This window comes from Schistocerca cancellata, chromosome 2 (genome assembly GCF_023864275.1).
Source record: "Schistocerca cancellata isolate TAMUIC-IGC-003103 chromosome 2, iqSchCanc2.1, whole genome shotgun sequence".
Lineage (NCBI taxonomy): Eukaryota > Metazoa > Arthropoda > Insecta > Orthoptera > Acrididae > Schistocerca > Schistocerca cancellata.
The window spans coordinates 726,348,212-726,372,149 of NC_064627.1; the positions used below are offsets into that span (position 1 = coordinate 726,348,212).

General features: G+C 42.9%; 1 protein-coding gene across 1 annotated transcript; it reads right to left on the reverse strand.

Annotated features, from left to right (window-relative positions):
- Nucleotides 1-644: 644 nt before the first annotated feature.
- Nucleotides 645-23,151, reverse strand: LOC126148073 (hemolymph lipopolysaccharide-binding protein-like). The gene is made up of 3 exons (XM_049915732.1): nt 22,970-23,151; nt 18,627-19,016; nt 645-924 (listed from the first exon to the last, which is right to left on the reverse strand). The coding sequence occupies exons 1-3, from the start codon at nt 23,145-23,147 to the stop codon at nt 758-760; spliced, it is 735 nt and encodes a 244-aa protein (XP_049771689.1). The 5' UTR covers nt 23,148-23,151; the 3' UTR covers nt 645-757.
- Nucleotides 23,152-23,938: the final 787 nt, after the last annotated feature.

Consider the following 23,938-nt stretch of genomic DNA (forward strand, 5'->3'; position numbering starts at 1 on the left):
CCCACGGTTTGTGGATACTCAACATTTTTATTTAATGCGGTGGTTTCCGGTGTCTTTTCCATCCTTATGCGGTTGATCATCGCTGATTCTTCCGACAGTTTCCCTCAATTAACCAGCACCAAAGAAACGATTACCTCCCAGCCGAATACATTCGGTCCACGCAGAGCTACTGGCGACTGCGGAAGAGCTGTTAGAGACGGCCCGCATCTCGTGGTCGTGCGGTAGCGTTCTCGCTTCCCACGCCCGGGTTCCCGGGTTCGATTCCCGGCGGGGTCAGGGATTTTCTCTGCCTCGTGATGGCTGGGTGTTGTGTGCTGTCCTTAGGTTAGTTAGGTTTAAGTAGTTCTAAGTTCTAGGGGACTTATGACCACAGCAGTTGAGTCCCATAGTGCTCAGAGCCATTTGAACCATTTTTTTGTTAGAGACGGGAGCAGCGCATAATGACTGTATAGTGTGTATGAGCTTCCAAAGGAACGATTACGTTGCTCACCACAGTACCAAAGCACACTACGAGAGGAGCTAAAACTAAATGATACAACGAATTCGTAAAGTAGTTAAGAATAAACTGAGAGTTGCTACGCCCTACTGAGAAACATTTATTCACATTACGGCTGTACAAAAGTGTTCAGTCTTTCATTCGGCTTAATTGGTATACTGAGATCTAGGGCAGTCCATACTTTCCATTGCCGTATTTTTGATATGTGGTAAGGGTAGAGAGCTGCCCCCTCAGACACCGTTTTCCGGGAACCACAACTGATTACATGGGCGCTATCTCGCAGATGAAAGGCAGTTCCAGGTCGCAGCGCACGTCCTTGTAGAAGCCCCTGCCGGACACAGCCAGGCAGTTTTCGGAGTTCCCACCGTCGTAGTTGTTTGGTTCGCCAGGATTCCACACTCGGTACTCCATGTCTCTTAGGTGCCTGCCTGTCAAAAGAAAACGGGTGACTGAGGCATGGAATGTGTTCGGTTACTACACAAACATAACTGTACTATAAGTACCCTGCGAAGGACGTAGAGCTCATCTGACATATCATGAATATTTTCTCTGTTAGTTGTCACACCCAGGCTACACACACGTACAAACGCACGCGCAAACACACACACGCAGACACACACACACAAACACACACACGCAGACACACACACACAAACACAAAAGCACGCAGGCACACACACACACACACACACACACACACACACACACACACAAGAAGGGAAGAAGAGAGAGAGAGAGAGAGAGCAAACACAAAAGCACGCAGGCACACACACACACACACACACACACACACACACACAAGAAGGGAAGAAGAGAGAGAGAGAGAGAGAGAGAGAGAGAGAGAGAGGCATCAGCAGACACAAAGCTTGTAACAGAGAAGGTTGAGAAAATTATTTAACATATTAGAATGAAAGTACGTGAAACATCAGAGAGGTCATAATAGTAAAAGTATGGAAAAATAGTTTTTAGTAGTTACAAGGAATTTAACAGTTCTGAGTAGCAAACAGTACACCTATTTACAATAGCTTTACCTGAAGTATGGGTAGCATCGGGACTCATTAGGGTTCCGTGCCTCAATCTGTAAAAGCGGGACCCGTACACGATCACTTTGTTACCCATCTGTGTGCCTGCTTGTCTGCCTGTCCTATTGTTAAGAGCCTTTTGTCTCAGGAACGGGTGGATGTATCAACTTCAAATTTGTCACATATTAAGATATATGGTATCGTGGCAGTGTAAAAATTGTAAGCTTCTAAGGCAATGCAATAAAAAATACAGCCATTTATGTCAGATACTTTGATACTCTAAAACTCACTCATGAAAACCTGTAGGGGAATTCCCGTTGACCTAGAATTATGAAATTTGGCAAGAAGTAGGATTTCGCAGTGCAAATAAAGGAAAAATTCCAAAAATTGTTAGCTTCCAATCATACAACACGAAAAAATATTTTTTGTCATTTTTCATCCTTCTGTCTGTTTGTCCGTTCGCCTATTATGGCCCGTTTCTCTCTTGAACAGACTGGCGTATCAAGTTCAAAGTTATGTCACTTACTGAAGTCTTTGATAGCTTAGTGGTGTAAAACGTTCAATTATCAAAGTCGGTTCAGTCAAAATATTCGGCCATTTATGTCACATATATCGAAACTCGCAAATCCACTCCACAAAATCTATACGATACGTCCCGTTGACCTGGAATCACAAAATTTAGCAAGAAGTAGTGTTTCACAGTATAGATAAAGGAAAAAAATCCGACAGTTTTGTTCTGTAATTGTATATTGTTTTGTCCTTTTTTATCTCTCTGTATGCTGGTCTGTCCGTCTGCTAAGACCCCTTTTTCTCGTAAACATTTTGGCGTATCAAATTCAAATTTATTTCGCTTACTAAGGTATATATTCCCTAGCCGGTGTATAATATTTACGATTCTAAGTCATCGCAACGAGAAGATTCGGCCACTTATATCACATATTTTGATACTCGCTAACTTACTCAACAAAACCTATTGGCGCTTCCCGTTGACGAAGACTCATTAAATTTGGCAGAAAGCAAGGGTTCACATTAAAACTAACGTAAAAAAACTGAAAATTATTAAATTTAAAATATATCACATAAGAAACAACTTTTTGCCATTAGAACGTACGCGTGCATTCATCAACCGTCAAAAGCATAACAGACGCACGTTACTGCATACAAACACGTTTTAGCAAGTAAGTAGAACATATTTTTTAATATATATAAAGTCATGTGAAAACTGAAACAACTGTATACACAGCTATTTAGCACATACATTTTCTTGTGCCTTGTGCCACTCACAACAGAGCACATCATTGGAACTAGCGGCACTGTGACTCCATTGATGTGCTCTGGTGTGAATTGCATAAGACATATGTATGTGGTGAATAACTGTGTAAAGTTTTTTTGAGCATGGCTGCTTGGTTCAGTGACCGTTTATAAATTAAAATTGAGACAAATGAGCCCTTGGTCACAATTTTTTAGTCTTATTAACCAGGTTTTAACACTTCTAAGAGTGCCTTCATCAGAATTTAGACATTTAAAGTGGTCAATGACATAATTACAAATTTATGGGCAAAAAAATTTTTATATATGAAAAGTGGAAATACTGACCAACAATACAAGACAGAGAAAGTCTTATTTGTAATTATGTTATAGACCACTTTAAATGTCTAAATTCTTGTGAAGGCACTCTTAGAAGTGTTGAAACCTGGTTAATAAGACAAAAAATTGTGACCAAAGGCTCATTTGTTTCACTTTTAACTGTGTAAAAAGTTGTTTTACTTTTAACATGCCGATGCATCACTTGGTTGCTTGATTTGTGGGGGGACCAAACAACGAAATCATCGGACCCATGCGTCATTTCTCTACGCATCAGTTCTCGAATCTGATACATACCTTCCAATTCATGAAAAAGTATACCTTTACTGCTACTTCAAGATCTGAAGATGGTAACACTGATTACCGAAACCGGTTAACGAGAATAACGGGTATTATTAGCGATCTCGGCAAAGAAGTTCAGCTTCTCTAATCCTAGTTGTTTACTTGAATCGACTGAAGTGGTATATCTATGGGCTACTGGCCGACTATCTGTGTACTTGTATATGGCCAGTTTGAGGGTGATCTGCAATGTATGCGAACTGAAGGAAACTCCCCAAGCCATGACCTCTCAAAAGGCATTTTATTGGGTAACCGATTTTGACAAAGCTATGCCATCATCATCTGAACTTAGGCTATAAATTTTTTACAACATGTTCTCCATCAGCGTTTCAAGTAGCTTCACATTGAGTATACACTTCCCACGACCATGAAGATCACTGTACATCGGCATGTCAAATGTAAAATTGTTGTGTGTCATCGTAACGTAACTATACTGCGCCGATTACAAGAGTTTATGCCCACCATCAATTGGCAACTTATACAGACATATACACTCACTCATAAAGAGTGAGTCAGGAGGAAATGTACAGTCTTTGAGACGTGATAGTATTAGTGATTCTGAACAACAAACTTGATATGGACATCTGCTCTACTGCGAATGGTTTCCGAGATAGGACACGTTTAATATCACTTTTGTACGTTTTTCTTTAATAACTCGATAACCACACACTCCAACGAAAACGTGTCTCAGTACACAATTAAACTTAATTAAATTTGCTACGAGGAAGGTCCTGTTTGTTTTTGTCTAGGACTAACAGTTTGCGCGGAGAGATCACGAGAATATTGAAAATCTCGTGCGACGGTCGTGCTCTGTAGCTTAGGTACTTTTTGTTGGCCAGTTTGAGATAATTTCCCGACTTGATAGACAAGAAGCGTACTGCATCAAAATGTGCGTCTCAACTTCATCTATATTACTGTGGTACATTGTAAACAATGACAATGAATGATACAGAAAATAAATAGAAATGTACATTAAAAGTGTTCTATCTCGGAAACCATTCGGAATACCAAGTGCTCCTTTGTTTCACTTTTATTATACTGCACCGATTACAAGTTAATCCCAATCATTGTGGAAGCTGATTCATAGGCTGTCATGCTTTCGTATGAATCAGTTGCACATGATTGGGATTCACGATATCCAGTTTTATGGAGCTATACGGTAAGCTTGTTGATTCGAAAAAAGCGTATGGTGCTTGAAGATGGCAAAACGAATTGCCGAAACTGGTTGCTTTCGAAATAAAGTACAAGATCTTAAAGTGTACGACTGTTGGCAAAGTTTATTGGATTGAAAAATATTACAACTTATTTCAAACTTTTCAGTAATGCCCCTAACTTTTTCATGGATTCTGAATGGGGACATCTCACTTTCTGTTTATTTGCACCCTGTAGCTTTCCCCATACATTTCATGACACGAGCAACTTCCTTTTCACCTATAATACGTTCGACGAGCCTGAGATGAGAAGCAATGTGGTAAATATTTGAGATGGTTCTCAATTCCTTCTGCGTTCAGAGTCGCAAATTTTGCCATACGAATTTCCTGATACGTGAATAGACAAAGGCCACAAACATTAAAACCATCATCTACACAGTCTTTCAAATCGTTTTTCAAAGTCTTTCGCAATTGCAAAATTTTATTTACGAATGGGAGTAACGTTCATTTCCCGTTTATAACTGTCAACTGCCTTCCTTCAAGCCATTTTAAGTAAGTGAGTGGCAGAAACATCTATTGGCTTTGTAATATGTGCTGAGCTCACTAGACGGCACACTCCACCATGAGAAACTTTCAAAGTGAGATGAAAGACATATACATAAAAAACTGGTAGGAGGACCTGTTTATATCTTAGCCATGGTATCAACAGGTCTGCAGTGAATTCATTCAGACCAAGATTTACCTGATCACCATTCGTTCAGTAGAAGGTTTATTGAGTTATTTGGGAGTCTGTAATATTTAAAAATGAGCAAAGGGTGATGGATCTGCCTGCAACATTGACCGTCATTATTTTCACACAGTCCCAATTTTATAGACATCTCTTTGCGAGAAAGATGCAACCTTAGAAGAAAGCAAAAATGAATTTTTACCTGCGTTAAATATTCGTTGTGAATTAGAAAAGAAAAAACTCTTTTCAAATTACTGTCTTTCAAAAATTTCTCTATTTCTTTAAACTTTAAAACAGTTATCCCGTCAGTAACATTGAATTTTGATGGAGCGATTGTCTCTGAAATGTCTCTGGAATGGAAACAATGGGTTTGTTTGTGAAAAAAAAACCTTTGTGCTAGAAGTAACGATTTACTTTTATTTATACACTGATGGTAAAAAGTCGTAACACCAAAAAATTATTAATGTAGTGTAATGAAAATTCGGTGTTACATTTTTTCAGGTAATATATTTTAATGGTTAATGTTACAAGATCAGAGGTTAATGTAAGCGCGAGATAGGCCATTGCAAATGTGAAATGCTGATACATTAATAACCGGTGTTCCCACCAGAAAGTTGAATGCAAGCATGCAAACGTGCATGCATTGTATTGTACAGACGACGGATGTCAGTTTGCGGCTGGAGCTCCATGCCTGTGGCACTTCGTCGGTTAGTACAGGGATGGTTATTGTTGTTTTTGAATGACGCTGCATTTGCCGTTCGATGATGTCCCATACGTGCTCGACTGGGGATGTATCTGGTGTCAAGTAGACCACGATAACATGTCGACCGGTTGTAGAGCGTGTTGGGTTACAACAGTTGTATCTGCACGAGCGTTATCCTATTGGAAAACATCCCCAGGAATGCTATTCATGAAGGGCAACACAACAGATCAAATACAATTTTGCTGTCAAGTGGGTGCGATAACCACAAGATTGCTTCTGCTGTCGTACAAAACCACATCCCAGATCATAATTCCAAGTGTAAGTCTACTGTGTTTTGCACACAGTGTGTTGGTTGCAGACCCTAAACTGGCCTGTTTTTGTAATCAATACACGAGCATCATTGGCACCGAGACAGAACTAGCTTTCTTCAGAAAACATAACAGACATCCACCCTGGCCTCCAATGTGCTCTCCTTTGACACCACTCAAGTCGCATACGGCGATGGTTTGGCGTCCGTGGAATGCACGTTACAGGGTGTCTATCTTTGGGCTATCTTCGAAGTAACCGATTTGTAACATAGCTTTGAGTCACTGTGATGCCAACTGCTGTTCAAATTGCTGCTGCAGATGCAGTGCGATGCACCAGATCCATACGCCCAACATGATGGTCTTCCCTCTCGGTAGTGCCAGTTGGCCGTCCTGAGCCCGGTCTTCTTGCGACCGTATGTTTTTGTGAAAACCGATGCCAGCAGACATGTAAAGTGGTAGGAATGTAACCACGTTGCTGCCAAGTCTTTTTGCAATATCGCAGAAGGAACATACAGCTCCTCGTAGTCCTATGACATGACCTCGTTCAAACTCAGTGAGGTGTTGATAAGGGCTTCTTTGTCGCCTCAAAGGCATTTCGGCTAACATCAACTCTGCACGTCCAATCTCGTAGGTAACTAACACTCACAACTGTTAAGGCGTGTACTTAAAGGGTACCCGATTTGCTTCCTCACAGTGGTGTGAATACAGCCACTTTGAAAAGACTGGCAGAAAATTTGAGATGTAAATACACTCCTACCAACTTTATGTCTCATAACTCATTCTTGGTGCTGCCACTTTTCTTCCGTCAGTGTATTTTATCACGGTCTGATGTCAACAACTGGTCTACAGAGTGCATTAGAGACTACACACACAACACAAAAGTCCGCAATAGCGACACACATGCACAAAACACAACACCATTTGAAAAAGTAGACCAAAATATCAGATTACTTCATTGACAAAATAAAGAGCATAATATGGAGTTTTGGTTCTCTCTGGATTCGGGCGGATAGTTGAAATGGTAAGGTCTTGCATAAGAGACGAAGGCGGAGCTCACCATCCGTAGCATCGTCGACAGGACAGACTGTAAGCGTTTGCAGCTCTGGTTACTTTGCAAAAGAACAGTGGTAGTTTTCAGCTACAGTACTGATTGTTGCTAGGTCTATCTTCCTGTGTCTGCCATGCACTCTTTTAAACTGACGCCCTTTCTGTAGTTTTCCGAGACCCTCTAACCTAAGAAACTGCCCCAAAAATCCTCCACACGGCCCCCGCTACACATGTAGCCGAATCCTGTGTGCAGTGGCCGCCCGACCGAAGTGAAACTCTAAAACCCACCATGTTATGGCGCAAGTCAAAGAATCTGCATCCTACACAGTCGCAGAACCGTCTGAGCCCATGATTCATATCCTCCACTCAGAACGATACATGATTACTGAAAGGAAAAAAAAAGGTTCCAATATGTGAGTTCCTAAGGGACCAAAATGCTGAGGTCATCAGTCCATATTCTTAAACGCTACTTAAACTAACTTACGCCAAGAACAACACACACACCCATGCCCGAGGGAGGACTCGAACCTCCGGCGGGAGGGGCCGCGCAGTCCGCGACATTGCACCTGAAACCGCGCGGCCTACTTAAAGGAATCCACTAAATTTTCGTTACAGAATAATCGCACAGATCTAAAGGCTGAAAATTCGAGAAAATACTCAGGCATTGCACTTACGAAAACGTTAGATTGGTGTGATCTCATAGATAGTGTTATGGGGAAAGCAAACAAAATATTGCCATTTATTTGCAGAACACTTCGAAAATGCAACAGGTCTACTAACGATACTGCTTACGCTACGGTTGTCGCCCTCTTCTGGAGTACTGCTGTGCGTTGTGCAAACTGCATAAGATAGGTTTGACGGAGCACATCGAGAAAGGTCAAAGAGCGGCTGCTCGTTTCATATTATAGCGAAATAAAGAGAGAGTGTCGAGGATACCATACGCGAATTGAGGCGACAATCACTAAAACAGAGGCTTTCATTGCGGCAGGATCTTCTCATGAAGTTTCAGTCACTATTTTTCCCCTCGAAGTGTGAAAATATATTTTTGGCGCCTACCTTCATAGGAAGAAATGATCATAATAATAAAATAACAGAAATCAGAGCTCGCATGGAAAGGTTTGTGCGTTAGTTTGTCCCATGCCCTGTTTGACAGTGGAACGGTAGAGGAAAAGCTTGATGGTGGTTCGATGAACCCAATGTGAGGCACTTAACTGTGTATTGCTGAGTAATCATTGACACTAGATGTATGTAGATTATAAATAAATACATACTGTACAAAAGTGTATCATACTCTGTAGAATACCTATAGCATTATCTCTGTTGACTACATCTAAAGAATATCATTGTAACTCTTTGTTTACGTAAGTTTGCTATTTCGATGTACATTGTGCACAGATAATTGTGTGTGGTGTTTAATATGTGTCAGTCTCTGCACGAATGGACCCAAGAAAGCTGTAATAAAAGCGCATCAAGATTTCACGGTAACTAAATATAAAGATCGACAATCAGCTACAATCTGCGAGTTTTTATTCATTACAGTAAAGACAACAGAATGATGAGGATCATAACACTTCAAAAAAATCCGGAAAATGGCATTGTACACAGAGAAAAACACAACTGAAAACGTTAATTATTTCCTGAAACGCTTCCTGTAAAGTATTAATACTCAAGTGCCGCCGTGAAAAAAGTATACCGCGCATGGGAAAATGGCGCTATCGAAAACCAGCGCTTGGGAAATTGTGGAGCACCACGGCCCATAGACGACAGGGATGTCTAGGGGCGAATAGACACCCAACTCTTGAGCAACTGACCGCCCACACGAACCAAGGGGCTATGTCTGTTGTTCATCGCCGACGAAGGCTCGAATTTGCACGTTAACACTGCCACTGAACGTCCACTAAGTGGCGACAGGTGGCCTTTTCAGATGAATCACGTTTTATGCTCCATCGGACACATGGCCGCTGGCGAGTACTGCGTGGCGTGTTTTCGTGGCATTTCCTGGTTATCTCGGTATTCCAGAAGGCACCATGGATCAACACAAGTATGCACCCATTCTTGGGGACCATATCCACAACTAAAAGCAGTTTACTTTTCCTCGGCACAATATTTATCAGCAGCAGAATTACAGCGTATCATGCGTCACAGTATGCCGTGCTCCCCTGGCATCAAACTCCACGGATTTAAACCTAATCGAGAAGCTGTGGGACCACATCGATCGCGCTGTACGTGCCATGAATCCTCAGCCGAGAAACTTAGCGCAGTTGTGCACGTCACTTGAGTGGGCATGGTTCCACATTCCTGCCAGCACCTCATGGAATCTCTTCCTACACATATCGCAGAGGCCCCCTCTACAAAACGTGGTTAATCAGACTTCTCACAGGTTGCAACATTAATGTGACTGGGCAGTGTATAAAAGACACGCAAATCCCATTGAAACATTCAGATGACACGTTGAGTTACCCACAGAGAATGTTACCAGGTTCTACAGGATTCTCAGACTTTGCATATAAACTACATGATCAAAAGTATCTGGACCCTTGATAGTGGACTTCAATCTGAGGTGTGTCTATCATTCGCCTTTATGGCGGGTTCGTCTCTGCTGGAGACAGTTTTAATGTTGTGTCTGAACGTCTCGGAAGGAGTGGCAGGCCATTACTCGTCAAAAGCCAAAACAAGAGTAGGTAGTCATGTTCGATGCCGGAGGCTGCAACGTCGTCGACCTTCCTACACATCCGACAGGCGTTCCATTGTTTCAGGTTGGGTCTCTGGCCAGAGCAGTCCAATTCAATAGTGTTATTGTCCTCACATACGCATTCTCATTCTGACAAAAAACCATAGTCACCGATTTGTTCCTATACTGTGCACAATACAGTAAAATGTCTTTATATCTTTCCACATTTAACGCTTTCTTAAGCGCTGTAAACATCCACATACCGCCGCCTCCTCTGTAGTTCTGTAATGTCACTATACACGATGGCGGGTAAAGTTCTCCAGGTATTTGTCAATTCCAAACCTTCCGTCGGAGTGCCAAAAGGTACAGCGTGTTTCATCGCTCCAAATCAATTCTTTCCAGTCTTCATTTTCCAGTGGTGTCACTTCAAGCGTCTCGTACCACTGTCTACAGGAATGGGTGGCTTAAGGAGATGCTCGACCGCTGTACCACATTCCCTTTAACTCCCTGCGCACTGCTGCTGGCACTTTGAAACTCGCTAGTGATTTCACGTGACTTTTTACAGCCACCCACTTTAATTGCTCTGTGGTCCTTACCAGTCACTACATGAGGTCTTCTTGTATTGGTTTAGCTTAGGTTGTTCGTTCGCGTTTCCGCTGTACAGTTGCATCACCAACGGTCGACTTGAGCAGCTTCAGAGGGGCTGAAATGCCGCTGATGAGACTGTTACTCAGGTGTAATCTACTGACTAGTTCACGTTCGAAGTCAATGAGCTGTCTCGAGCTACCTGTTACTGTTTCTCTACTGCCAAGTTAGTACTCCCGCCTCCTTTTATACTGGTTGTTGCGCCTCTCGTGATATCTAGTAGTCAGTTCCGCTTTACATCACATGGTGTACCCTCATACACACGCGGCGTGCTCAAGTTCCCAAGGCTTCTAGAAATTTACAGACCGCCCTGACCATTTACCAACTCCTTGCTTCTAACTGGCCCCGTTAGACTCTGAGAGATTCCACAGTTAATTACCTACTGATAACTTTGGTTAATGGTCCGTCCCACGTTGTCCACTCCGCAGTTGCGTGCCAAAACATACCGGGTGATCAAAAAGTAAGTATAAATTTGAAATTTTAATAAACCACGGAATAATGTGGATAGAGAGGTAAAAATTGACGCACATGCTTGGAATGACATGGGGTTTTATTAGAACAAAAAAAAGTTCATAAAATGTCCGACACAGGGCGCTGGACAGCAAAACGTCAGTGACTGCGCATGACAATTGTGTGTAAAAGGAGCTGTAATGAGAGAGACAATCAGATGCGCCAGCAGTCGCAGCATTTTGACGTTACCTGAAAAGGCTCTTTTAGTGAAGCTGTATTATCACAATGGGGAATGTGCTAGTTCAGCGTTACGATCCTATCGCCATAGGAAGGGGATTCGAACGGGTAAAGGTCCGTTGACAAATGCAGCTATGGCGAGAATGATTTCGAAGTTCGAAGCCACGGGTTGTTTAGACGATAGACCCCGTAGTGGCCGACCGAGCACAAGGCGTTATGCTGCTGAGACAGTTCAGGAAGAAATGGAGACTGTAGCGGGTTCGTCTATGCACGGGGAAGTCAGCGCTCGTGCAGTCGCACGTCGCACCGTCATTCCATAAACTATTGTTTGCATTCGGGAGGACGACGGTTCAATCCCGCGTCCGGCCATCCTGATTTAGGTTTTCCGTGATTTCCCTAAATCGCCCCAGGCAAATGCCGGAATGGTTCCTTTCAAAGGGCACGCCGACTTCCTTCCCCGTCCTTCCCTAATCCGATGAGACCGATAACCTCGCTGTCTGGTCTCCTTCCCCGAAACAACCAACCAACCAACCAACCAATATTGTTTGGTTGGCACTGAGGCGTACCCTCCGATGCTATCCGTACAAAATCCATCGGCATCATGAACTGTTACCTGGCGATTTAGTGAAGCGGAGGGCATTTGCGGTGTGGGCGTTTCAAAAGATGGCGGAAGATGACGACTGGTTGAGTAACGTGTTGTGGACCGACGAAGCTCATTTCACGCTCCGAGGGTCTGTCAGCGCCCACAACTGCAGAATTTGGGCTACCGAAAATCCTAGAACTGTTGTGGAAACTCCATTGCACGATGAGAAAGTCACGGTATGGGTTGGATTTACCACGTCTACCGCTATCGGGCCTTTTTTCTTCGCGGAAATGCATGATTCTGGTTTTGTAACTGCTACCGTGACAGGTGAGAGGTACGCCAATATGTTACAGAATCGCATCATCCCCAGCCTGGCTGTTACACACACCTGCTGGAACGTACGATGTTTATGCAGGATGGCGCTCCACCCCATATTGCTAGACGCGTGAAAGATCTCTTGCGCGCGTCGTTTGGTGATGATCGTGTCCTCAGCCGCCACTTCCGTCATGCTTGTCGTCCCAGGTCCCCAGACCTCAGTCCGTGCGATTATTGGGTTTGGGGTTACCTGAAGTCGCAAGTGTATCGTGATCGACCGACATCTCTAGGGATGCTGAAAGACAACATCCGACGCCAATGCCTCACCACAACTCCGGACATGCTTTACAGTGCTGTTCACAACATTGTTCCTCGACTACAGCTGTTGTTGAGGAATGATTCTGGACATATTGAGCATTTCCTGTAAAGAATGTCATCTTTGCTTTGTCTTATTTTGTTATGCTAATTATTGCTATTCGGATCAGGTGAAGCGCCATCTGTTGGACATTTTTTGAACTTTTGTCTTTGTTTGGTTCTCATAAAACCCCATGTCATTCCAAGCATGTGTGTCAATTTGTACCTCTCTATCTACATTATTCCGTGATTTATTCAGTTTTCAAATTTATACTGAGTTTTTGATCACCTGGTAGATTCGGAGGCACCTTGCTTAGTTTGATTCTAACGGCGGGACTGCTATAGATAGCTAAGAATCTCAACTACTATTGCTATTCTGATACAGGAAAAAGGAAAGAGGGAAAATCGTGTTTTTAATTCCATAAAATAGGAGTTATTTCTCGAAACTGATCGAGCTACTTCGCTTTTATTGTGTGTGGGAGCTTAATTTGCAGTGCGTTTTGGAACATGTTGTCAAGTTAACAGCCGATACTTTTCAGTACAGAAGATTGAGGCTACCACTGTACTCTGATCCACGAAAGATGGCGATTCGCGCATGTCACGAGGCACGGACGTGTATTGCATTGTTGCCGATTCCAAGCGAGAGTTGCGTACGCGCAAGTCGGTGCTTTGAACTAGAAGAGAGCGTGTTTCCAGCAAATTATGTCTCTCGTTATCTTACATATGAAATAGAAATTCACTAAGCAACTCGCTACGAACACGTTTAATATTAGCCTTAGCTACGGCATTCACTGCAGAGCGCTCACAGCAATACAGAGTGCTCATTGGCTGTCGGAGAATGCGTGACGTAGGGCACGGAACAAGCCTAAACTCGACCGCCATCATTCGTGAGTCCAATTGTAATGATTCTTCCTCTCGCCTCGTTGTTACAGTTAAGATCTAATGTTAAACTTGAATGGCTTCATGGAATACATGAATTTCCATTACTTTAGCCACCAACCACGTTAGTACTGTAAAATGTCCGCAGCTCGTGGTCTAGCGGATAGCAATGCTGTCTCTGGATCACGGGGTCACAGGTTAGATTCCTGGCCGGGTCGTGGATTTTCTCCATCGGGGTCTGGGTATTTGTGTTCTCCGCATCATTCCATCATCATTCGTGAAAGTGACGAGTGTAGACTGTGTAAAGATTTGGATATTTGTACGGGCGCTGATAACCGCGCATTTGAGCGCCCTACAAACCAAACATCACCAGTATTCTGGCATGACAATAATCAGTGATATGCTTAGTCCAAAAGTCCAAAAGTTCTGTAAAATCTTGCATTGTGGGCTATGCAATGATCTGTGGTCACAAGTTTTGTTTTTTCTTTTTAACTATAGAACAGATTCCTTCCATTTAAGTTGAGTCTATAGGGTATTGTTATTGAATATCTGACTGATGCATAAGAGTACAGTAAAACGTTGTTTTGAGCTAAATGAAGTCCTAGTTATTTTTCATTCCATAGCCATCTTCCGCAGCTGCTGTTAAAAACAATTGTTACTGGTGTCTCTGTCTTACGCTTACAGCAATTAAATAAACGCGTTTCACTTTTATTTGCAAAAAAACACCTTCTGTGGTCATTCTGAAACTATGGATACGTATCATCATCATCATCATCATCATCATTTAAGACTGATTATGCCTTTCAGCGTTCAGTCTGGAGCATAGCCCCCCTGATACAGTTCCTCCATGATCCCCTATTCAGTGCTAACATTGGTGCCTCTTCTGAAGTTAAACCTATTACTTCAAAATCATTCTTAACCGAATCCAGGTACCTTCTCCTCGGTCTGCCCCGACTCCTCCTACCCTCTACTGCTGAATCCATGAGTCTCTTGGGTAACCTAGCTTCTCCCATGCGTGTAACATGACCCCACCATCTAAGCCTGTTCGCCCTGACTGCTACATCTATAGAGTTCATTCCCAGTTTTTCTTTGATTTCCTCATTGTGGACACCTTCCTGCCATTGTTCCCATCTACTAGTACCTGCAATCACCCTAGCTACTTTCATATCCGTAACCTCAACCTTGTTGATAAGGTAACCTGAATCCACCCAGCTTTCGCTCCCATACAACAAAGTTGGTCGAAAGATTGAACGGTGCACAGACAACTTTGTCTTGGTACTGACTTCCTTCTTGCAGAAGAGAGTAGATCGTAGCTGAGCGCTCACTGCATTAGCTTTGCTACACCTCGCTTCCAGTTCTTTCACTATGTTGCCATCCTGTGAGAATATGCATCCTAAGTACTTGAAACCGTCCACCTGTTCTAACTTTGTTCCTCCTATTTGGCACTCAATCCGTTTATATTTCTTTCCCACTGACATTACTTTCGTTTTGGAGATGCTAATCTTCATACCATAGTCCTTACATTTCTGATCTAGCTCTGAAATATTACTTTGCAAACTTTCAATCGAATCTGCCATCACAACCAAGTCATCCGCATATGCAAGACTGCTTATTTTGTGTTCACATATCTTAATCTCACCCAGCCAGTCTATTGTTTTCAACATATGATCCATAAATAATATGAACGACAGTGGAGACAGGTTGCAGCCTTGTCTTACCCCTGAAACTACTCTGAACCATGAACTCAATTTACCGTCAACTCTAACTGCTGCCTAACTATCCATGTAAAGACCTTTAATTGCTTGCAAAAGTTTGCCTCCTATTCCATAATCTTGTAGAACAGACAATAACTTCCTCCTAGGAACCCGGTCATATGCCTTTTCTAGATCTATAAAGCATAGATACAATTCCCTGTTCCACTCATAACACTTCTCCATTATTTGCCGTAAGCTAAAGATCTGGTCCTGACAGCCTCTAAGAGGCCTAAACCCACACTGATTTTCATCCAATTGGTCCTCGACTAATACTCGCACTTTCCTTTCAACAATACCTGAGAAGATTTTACCCACAACGCTGAATAAAGAGATACCTCTGTAGTTGTTACAATCTTTTCTGTTTCCATGTTTAAAGATTGGTGTGATTACTGCTTTTGTCCAGTCTGATGGAACCTGTCCCGACTCCCAGGCCATTTCAATTATCCTGTGTAGCCATTTAAGACCTGACATTCCACTGTATTTGATGAGTTCCGACTTAATTTCATCCACCCCAGCCGCTTTATTGCACTGCAATCTATTGACAATTTTTTCCACTTCCTCAAATGTGATCCTATTTCCATCATCATTCCTATCCCATTCTACCTCGAAATCTGAAACATTACTGATCGCATTTTCACCTACATTGAGCAACTCTTCAAAATATTCCCTCCATCTGCCCAAGGCATCCACAGGATTCACCAGCAGTTTTCCTGATCTGTCCAAAATACTTGTCATTTCCTTCTTACCTCCCTTTCGAAGACTGCTAATTACACTCCAGAATGGTTTTCCAGCAGCTTGACCCATAGTCTCCAACCTGTTTCCAAAGTCTTCCCACGATTTCTTCTTGGATGCTGCAATTATCTGTTTGGCTTTGTTTCTTTCTTCAACATAACTTTCTCTGTCTACCTGGGTTCTGGTATGTAGCCATTTTTGATACGCCTTCTTTTTCCTTTTTACAGGCTGCCTTGACTGTATCATTCCACCAAGCTGTTTGCTTCATCCTACTTTTACACACTACTGTTCCAAGACATTCTTTAGCCACTTCTAGTACTGTGTCCCTGTACCTTGTCCATTCCTTTTCCAATGACTGTAATTGACTACATTCAACCAACTGGTACCCTTCTGAGATCGCTGTTATGTACTTGTGCCTGATTTCCTTATCCTGAAGTTTCTCCACTCTTATCCTCCTACATATGGACCTGACCTCCTGCACTTTCGGCCTCACAATCCCAATTTCACTGCAGATTAAATAATGATCAGTGTCATCAAAGAATCCCCTGAATACACGTGTGTCCCTCACAGCCCTCCTGAATTCCTGATCTGTTATTATATAGTCAATGACAGATCTGGTTCCCCTGCCTTCCCAAGTATACTGGTGAATGTTCTTATGTTTAAAAAAGGAGTTTGTGATTACTAAGCCCATACTGGCACAGAAATCCAAGAGTTGTTTCCCGTTCCTGTTGGCCTCCATATCCTCTCCAAATTTACCCATAACCTTTTCATACCCTTCTGTTCGATTTCCAATCCTGGCGTTAAAATCCTTGTCCTTTACTCTAACAACTACATCACTGAGTGCCTCATAAAAACTATCCATCTTATCTTGATCTGTCCCTTCACAATGCGAATATACTGACACAATCCTAATTTTCTTGCTAGACACTGTCAAATCTATCCACATCAGTCGTTCGTTTACATACCTTATTGCAACTACGCTGGGTTCCATTTCTTTCTTGATGTAAATCCCTACACCCCATTGTGCTATTCCTGCTTTGACTCCTGACAGGTAGACCTTGTATTCTCCCACTTCCTCTTCTTTCTCACCCCTTACCCGAATGCCACTAACAGCTAAAACGTCCAGCCCCATCTTACTTGGAGCCTCTGCCAGCTCTACCTTCTTCCCAGAGTAGCCCCCATTGATATTAATAGCTCCCCATCTCATTACCATTTGTTTGCCAAGTCGTATCTTAGGAGTCCCTGGTTTGTCAATTAGAGGTGGGACTCCGTCACCTCCAAAGGTCCGAGGCATTTTGCTCTGATTGTTGCCAGCATCATATTTAAAGTACCAGGGAAGCAGGTTGCTAGCCTTACTTGCCCCGCGTCCCATTGGGTTTTACCCCTAACGGCTGAGGGACTAACCGGTGGATTTGGTAGTCTTTGCCGTTTGAGCACAAAGGTGACCACGACTCAGAATATGCCCGAGATGCCCAGCCTTATTCCAAAGTAACTGGTATCCCGACTGTCGGGACCACTTACTTGGCCACTCATACGTTGCCCGTGGTTCATGAACTAGGACATGACTACAGGAACCCACTCCATGAACCACATGGAGACGTATGTTTGCAAATTTTTTTGGTTTAGGTTAAAGACCGTATTTTTTTATAGAGAGCACGTGCAATTTTCTGTCAGTGTTTCTGCCTCTTGTTCACATATTCTATAAATCAGTGGTTCATTACACATATATACGAAGTTTCTTCCGAAGTCAACCTCCGGTAACAAAGAAGAAAGATACAGTGGTTTGAAGAATATGTGTAAGTAAACTGCACGCCAGGTTTATAAATGAAATACTGTTTTTAATTCAAAACAACTGAATATGTTCAAATATGTTCCATATTTGCAGTATGACCACAGGAGATGCTTTGTAAATATAACTGAAAAGCGTGTGTGTAAAATTCTCTTTAAGTAAGTGCAGTAATCTAAAGGTGGAGAACCCAATAATAATTTAAGAACTTTTTATTTATTATGTAATTCTTGAATCTCAGAGAATATAGTTCCAGCACTAGAAATAATAACAAACTTTACTGGTTTTCTGTGCTGCATTTTGGAGTGTAGACGTCAAGGATCAATCAGAACAGGTTATATGTGGGGTGTAACGGATATAAGTGCAGATATTTCTATTGATGACTAAGGAACGTGTACTGAACAACTTTACATCAGTATTTACGTCATTTACAGATTAATAATTATAACCAATAAAAGTATTTTCTTTAGGTTAGTAAGTACCTCTAAGTACAAGATCAAACCATGAACACTTATTTTCCCTTGGGCAGCATATCGGGTGTTGAAGTGTGGATGCGTGGACGCAAAACGGTTTGTCTATACCGACAGGTATTGCCCACTTAGTAGTGGATTATGACTGTGTAGAAAACATTGTGCATGAAACCTCAGTTCCTAAAAGTTTGTATTTGAAGACTGTTCGACATAGAGAACACAGTGCTAAGCGTACATATTAAGGTACTACATACAACAATATCTACGCTTACACCTCCGGTATAGCTCCGATACAGCTGCAATACTACGCTACTTTGGATGAGATGTTTCGAGTAGCCGATGGAATCACTCAAGAAGTACATAATATACGAACCTGTTTCAGTAACGAAGTCACCTTCAACAGCCTCATCCGTGAAGCCAGTTAGGTAGAACTCATATTTCGGCTCGAGGAGGCCCAGTAGAGCCTCACCACGGCGCCACGTGTCAATGACAGCGAGCGTAGCGTTCTCGGTACGGCACACCTTGGCTGCCTCTGCGTACACTCTTTTCTCCGTGTGCACCTTGTAGAAGCGGCTTGCGTCGTCCAGCCAGACATAAGTAGGTGGTACGCCCACCGAAAGCCTGCGCTCGCAGAAGAATGGCGCTGGATTCTCGCAATTCACGTCATTCGATAAACCGACAATATTGAAGTCGACACAGTCCTCCTGATCTCCATAATTGTCGGGCTGATTAGGCTGCCATGGAAGATACGACACCGGTCGACCTGGAGTAGTAAAGGAGTGTCATTAAGAAACAGCTTTAGATTAGCCATCGTAAACATAGATGGCAGTAGAAGTCGTGCGGCAGCTATTACAAAAGAACCAGACAAATGATCTTGGGCGCAGTGGAGCAGCTGACGTATGCTAAAGTAGATCTGCACTTTACTTGTGTTTTCTTAAGATTGTTTAGAGTGGAAATAAAACCACTATGATAAAAATGCTAGACATTTATCAGCGGTCTCACTGAATTTGAAAAGCGGCTGTAGAAGAACTACAAATCCTGACAGTTGTAGCGGCCTGGATTAGTGATCGCTAAGGTGGGTGGACAGGCTGGCTGTGATAAGATTTCTGCAGTTCGCCACCTTGGGCGTGGCTGCAGCAGTTTGGCCGCAGCTGACAGGCGCTGGGCCGGTTATAGGTGCCGAAGGCGGCAGCCTTCAGACTAATCACAGGCAGCGAGCGGCCTGCTGCTAATGAACCGGATTGCGGCTGTACAAGACTGCTGACTCACCTCGACACATGGACTGGCGTGAACTTCCTTTCGTCGCTAGCACTTGGCGATTACAGTTAACAGGTATCTGTTCCCACGTAGTATGAAATAGATTTTTAAATACGTCGCGCACATCACCAATGCAACACATCTAAAAAGGCCATAGGCCGAAATTGGCCAGTAATGTCACTATACATTACTCGCCAATTTCGGCCTGTGGCAATGTATATACATATATATGGTGTTACAAAAAGGTACGGCCAAACTTTCAGGAAACATTCCTCATACACAAAGAAAGAAAATAAGTTTTGTGGACATGTGTCCGGAAACGCTTACTTTCCATGTTAGAGCTCATTTTATTACTTCTCTTCAAATCACATTAATCATGGAATGAAAACACACAGCAACAGAACGCGCCACCGTGACTTCAAACACTTTCTTACAGGAAATGTTCAAAATGTCCTCCGTTAGCGAGGATACATGCATCCATCCCCCCCACCCCCCCCCACCCCCCCCCCACCCCCCCGTCGCATGGAATCCCTGATGCGCTGATGCAGCCCTGGAGAATGGCGTATTGTATCACAGCCGTCCACAATACGAGCACGAAGAGTCTCTACATTTGGTACCGGGGTTGCGTAGACAAGAGCTTTCAAATGCCCCCATAAATGAAAGTCAAGAGGGTTGAGGTCAGGAGAGCGTGGAGGCCATGGAATTGGTCCACCTCTACCAATCCATCGGTCACCGAATCTGTTGTTGAGAAGCGTACGAACACTTCGACTGAAATGTGCAGGAGCTCCATCGTGCATGAACTACATGTTGTGTCGTACTTGTAAAGGCACATGTTCTAGCAGCACAGGTAGAGTATCCCATATGAAATCATGATAACGTGCTCCATTGAGCGTAGGTGGAAGAACATGGGGTCCAATCAAGACATCACCAACAATGCCTGCCCAAACGGTTACAGAAAATCTGTGTTGATGATTTGATTGCACAACTGCGTGCGGATTCCCGTCAGCCCACACATGTTGATTGTGAAAATTTACAATTTGATCACGTTGGAATGAAACTAAAATGAGCTCTAACATGGAAATTAAGCGTTTCCGGACACATGTCCACGTAACATCGTTTTTATATAATATATATATATATATATATATATATATATATATATATATATATATATATATATATATAAAATATATATATATAAAACGATGTTACGTTATACATTACGTATACGTTATACGTTACATTATATATATATATATATATATATATATATATATAATGTACGGCGTGCCATCATCAGTAATTTCCCCACCACTGTTTTCTGGTAGATGGTATCATTTAATTACAAAATGGAAGAGAAACTGAGCGGCTTTAGTGTTCTTGAGGCGTAAGATTATGTATAGTTGTCAAGTTTGTGGATCTACAAGAACAGACCAAATCTTGACCTGTGTTAGTCCTTGGATGTGTGTCACACCAAACACATTTAATATATTTTGTCATGTCTAATATTTATTATTCCTTAATAAAATGATGTGTGTGCAAAGTTCAACACAGATAGAGCAAACGCTCGAATGTCGATCATTTCCTGGACGAAAAGTTCTTGGTTTTCCAAAATGGTGGCATTAACGACACACCACGACGTTCTCATGGGCGTCATGTTTATTACACCTGCACAGTATCTAGTGCTGTACAAATAACACGGACGGTTCGAAAATTGTAGTATGTGCCATGTTATTGTGATGTCATACAACGCAGGTCATCCTCGGAGCACCGAAAGAGAAGTCAACGTTAAAAATGGTTCAAATGGCTCTGAGCACTGTGGGACTTAACTTCTGAGGTCAACAGTTCCCTAGAACTTAGAACTAGTTAAACCTAACTAACCTAAGGACATCACACACATCCATGCCCGAGGCAGGATTCGAACATGCGACCGTAGCGGTCGCGTGGGTCCAGACTGAAGCGCCTAGAACCGCTCGGCCACTCCAGCCGGCAAGTCCAATTTAAAAGCCAGCGCAGCGTCGGCGAGAGAACTGTAGCAGAGCATAGTATGATGTGGAACGTCAGTTTCTTTGAGAGTGGTCTGTTTTAAACACACGCTGACATCAACAGCCGTGTCCATGTGGCCGTTTACTGGCGCCTCCTGTCGCCCGTTACTGGAGTTCTCAGAATCGATGGCCATACGTTATGAACCTCACTATCTTCCAGCAAAGTGTTGAGATGGTACATTTACTATCATATTGATAGTAGTTGGGTTGCTGCCCCTTTGACTGGGCTAAGGAACAACAGGGTTATGTGTGATTAGCACGTGTGGGAGTTTGTGCTCCATTCTCTGTATGGCCGTGCCTCGCATGCTGTTCTCTCGGCGTGTAAATGTAACGTGGAATTCCATACCGAACTTAGTTGCTAACCTTCGTCCCCAGTGACAAGTTTCGCATGGATCCTTATTTTCTACATTCCTTTATTATCCTTTTTCAATAGGCGCTGGTTGAGCACATCAGTTTTCTGTTCTCAAAATCAAACGTATGTGCTTAACTTAGTTTGTGCTCGGCCGCTGCTGATTTCTTTGTGTGTCCGAAGCCCTCACACTTATGACGCGGCTCGTAAACTTTCGGGATATAGCCCCGGATTTGTCCGCTGCAACAGTGGCCAAGTCCAAAGGAGTTGCCTATATTTGACTGGTACGCATAGGTTCAGTATATCCTTGGCCGAGAAAAAATACTTCTGCCTTCACTAGTGATCAGAAGATGGGTTTCACGTTGCATTTTCCAAGTATCTTCATGATACTGACTGAGCGTAGTATCACTTAGAATGCTGTTTATTAGACCCAGAATCCGGAAGACCCTACCACATACAGCAAGATGGAGATAGTGCCTCCCCTAAGCACATAAATATAGAAGCATTCGCAAAATCTCAACACTAGACCACATGTTGGTGAGTATCAAACTCATCGAAACGTCACGGTGAAAACTAAATCTGGGTGGTCGTACGAAGGTTTTAACAGCACTCCTCGCGATTATAAGTCCAGTGTCGCAACCACTGCACGATCTCGTCTGTTCTCAGTTATGTGGGAATTATTATTTCAGTAGTATAAGTAAAAGCTGACTCTAAGAATATTTGATAGGTTTCTCATTAGCAACGAAATATGTTACATATACGAGTGAAAAAGTATACGGCAATCTAATGGGATCTTCAAGCATCCTATAGACATTTCTCCAGGTATTCCATGGAATATAGCACATTTTATGCATCGTTTTATGTTACCTGAATTTGAAGAGATCTTATTGCAAGAAAATGTATCTCCTCTCATTCAAAGTAAAACAAAGGCAAACTTAAAACCACTCAAGGAAAGATAAGCGTACACAAAGGTAAACAATGACTGTGACCTACAGGATTTGAAACAGCATGCCTAATTATTGAACTGGAACATTGCAGAAGCCAAAACACTGTAGGCGACTTTACCATGTATATCCAGGAATACACCCTCGCTGACTTGATCTGTGACTCCAATGTTGGCGTACCATATCCCCTGCACGGTGGAGAAGATGTGCCTCAGCCCATTGAAGGCATACTGGTCTGGCGGTACTGCCAGCTGTGCCCCCTCGTCCTCGCAGGCCTTCTTGGCCGCCGGCCACGTCATGAATATGCGGGACAGCCTGATGAGTGCGTAGCCTGGAACGTAGCGGTAGCCCCGCGGAGTGTCCAGCACCTCAGCTGGAACATCACAGTTCAATGTCGATGCATTTCACCCTAGGTCCGAAACGCATCATTGTGGTGTAAGACACCGGTAAATGATAGTCGTACTGCACAGCTCACATCATTAACGAGTATTGGTACTGAAGATGCCACGATATTATAGGAGAAGAAGGCGTACCCGCCTTACAGTTTATAAAGCAGTAGACAATATTGCTATTAACATCAGTGTTGTGTGGTAGAGTTCTGAAATTTACTACTAGCGACAGTGATACCTTGCAGCATGGTAACGGCTGGGTAACCGTAGCACTCGTCCGTGGACCTTAAGTTGACTGTTCCAGGGCTAGAAAGTTTTAACAGCCTGGACGTCATCGCTTATCGGACATTTCACATCGCAGATGTCTACAATAGAGATATCGGTAAATCATATTACCTGCCGTCCATGGCTTTCGTTCTGAGGACCAAGAATCATCGTAAAATAAATGAATCTGAAGTTCTCATAGTTCGCTTTCGTGTCCTCACCGCCCAGCAGCGAAGTATTACAGTAAGTATCCCAGGATGTATCCAGTATCAACCATGTGTTTATGAATGCAAGTGAATTCACTGCAGAGATAAAAGAGGGCTCTGCTACTTATATGCAACTATCTGTAGGTAAATGTTCCTGTTCTGGAACCCATTGAGAAACTAAAGAAAGTCACTTTACACCATTGAGAACTAATGATGCTAGAGGTCACTCAA

Coding starts and splice junctions, on each gene's coding strand:
- LOC126148073 (XM_049915732.1), bottom strand. CDS start 23,147: ATGACGTGGCCGGCGGCCAAGAAGGCCTGCGAGGACGAGGGGGCACAG. Junction 19,017..22,969: donor TGTATTCCTGGATATACATG/GTAAAGTCGCCT, acceptor TTACTACTCCAG/GTCGACCGGTGTCGTATCTT. Junction 925..18,626: donor TGACTTCGTTACTGAAACAG/GTTCGTATATTA, acceptor TTCTTTTGACAG/GCAGGCACCTAAGAGACATG.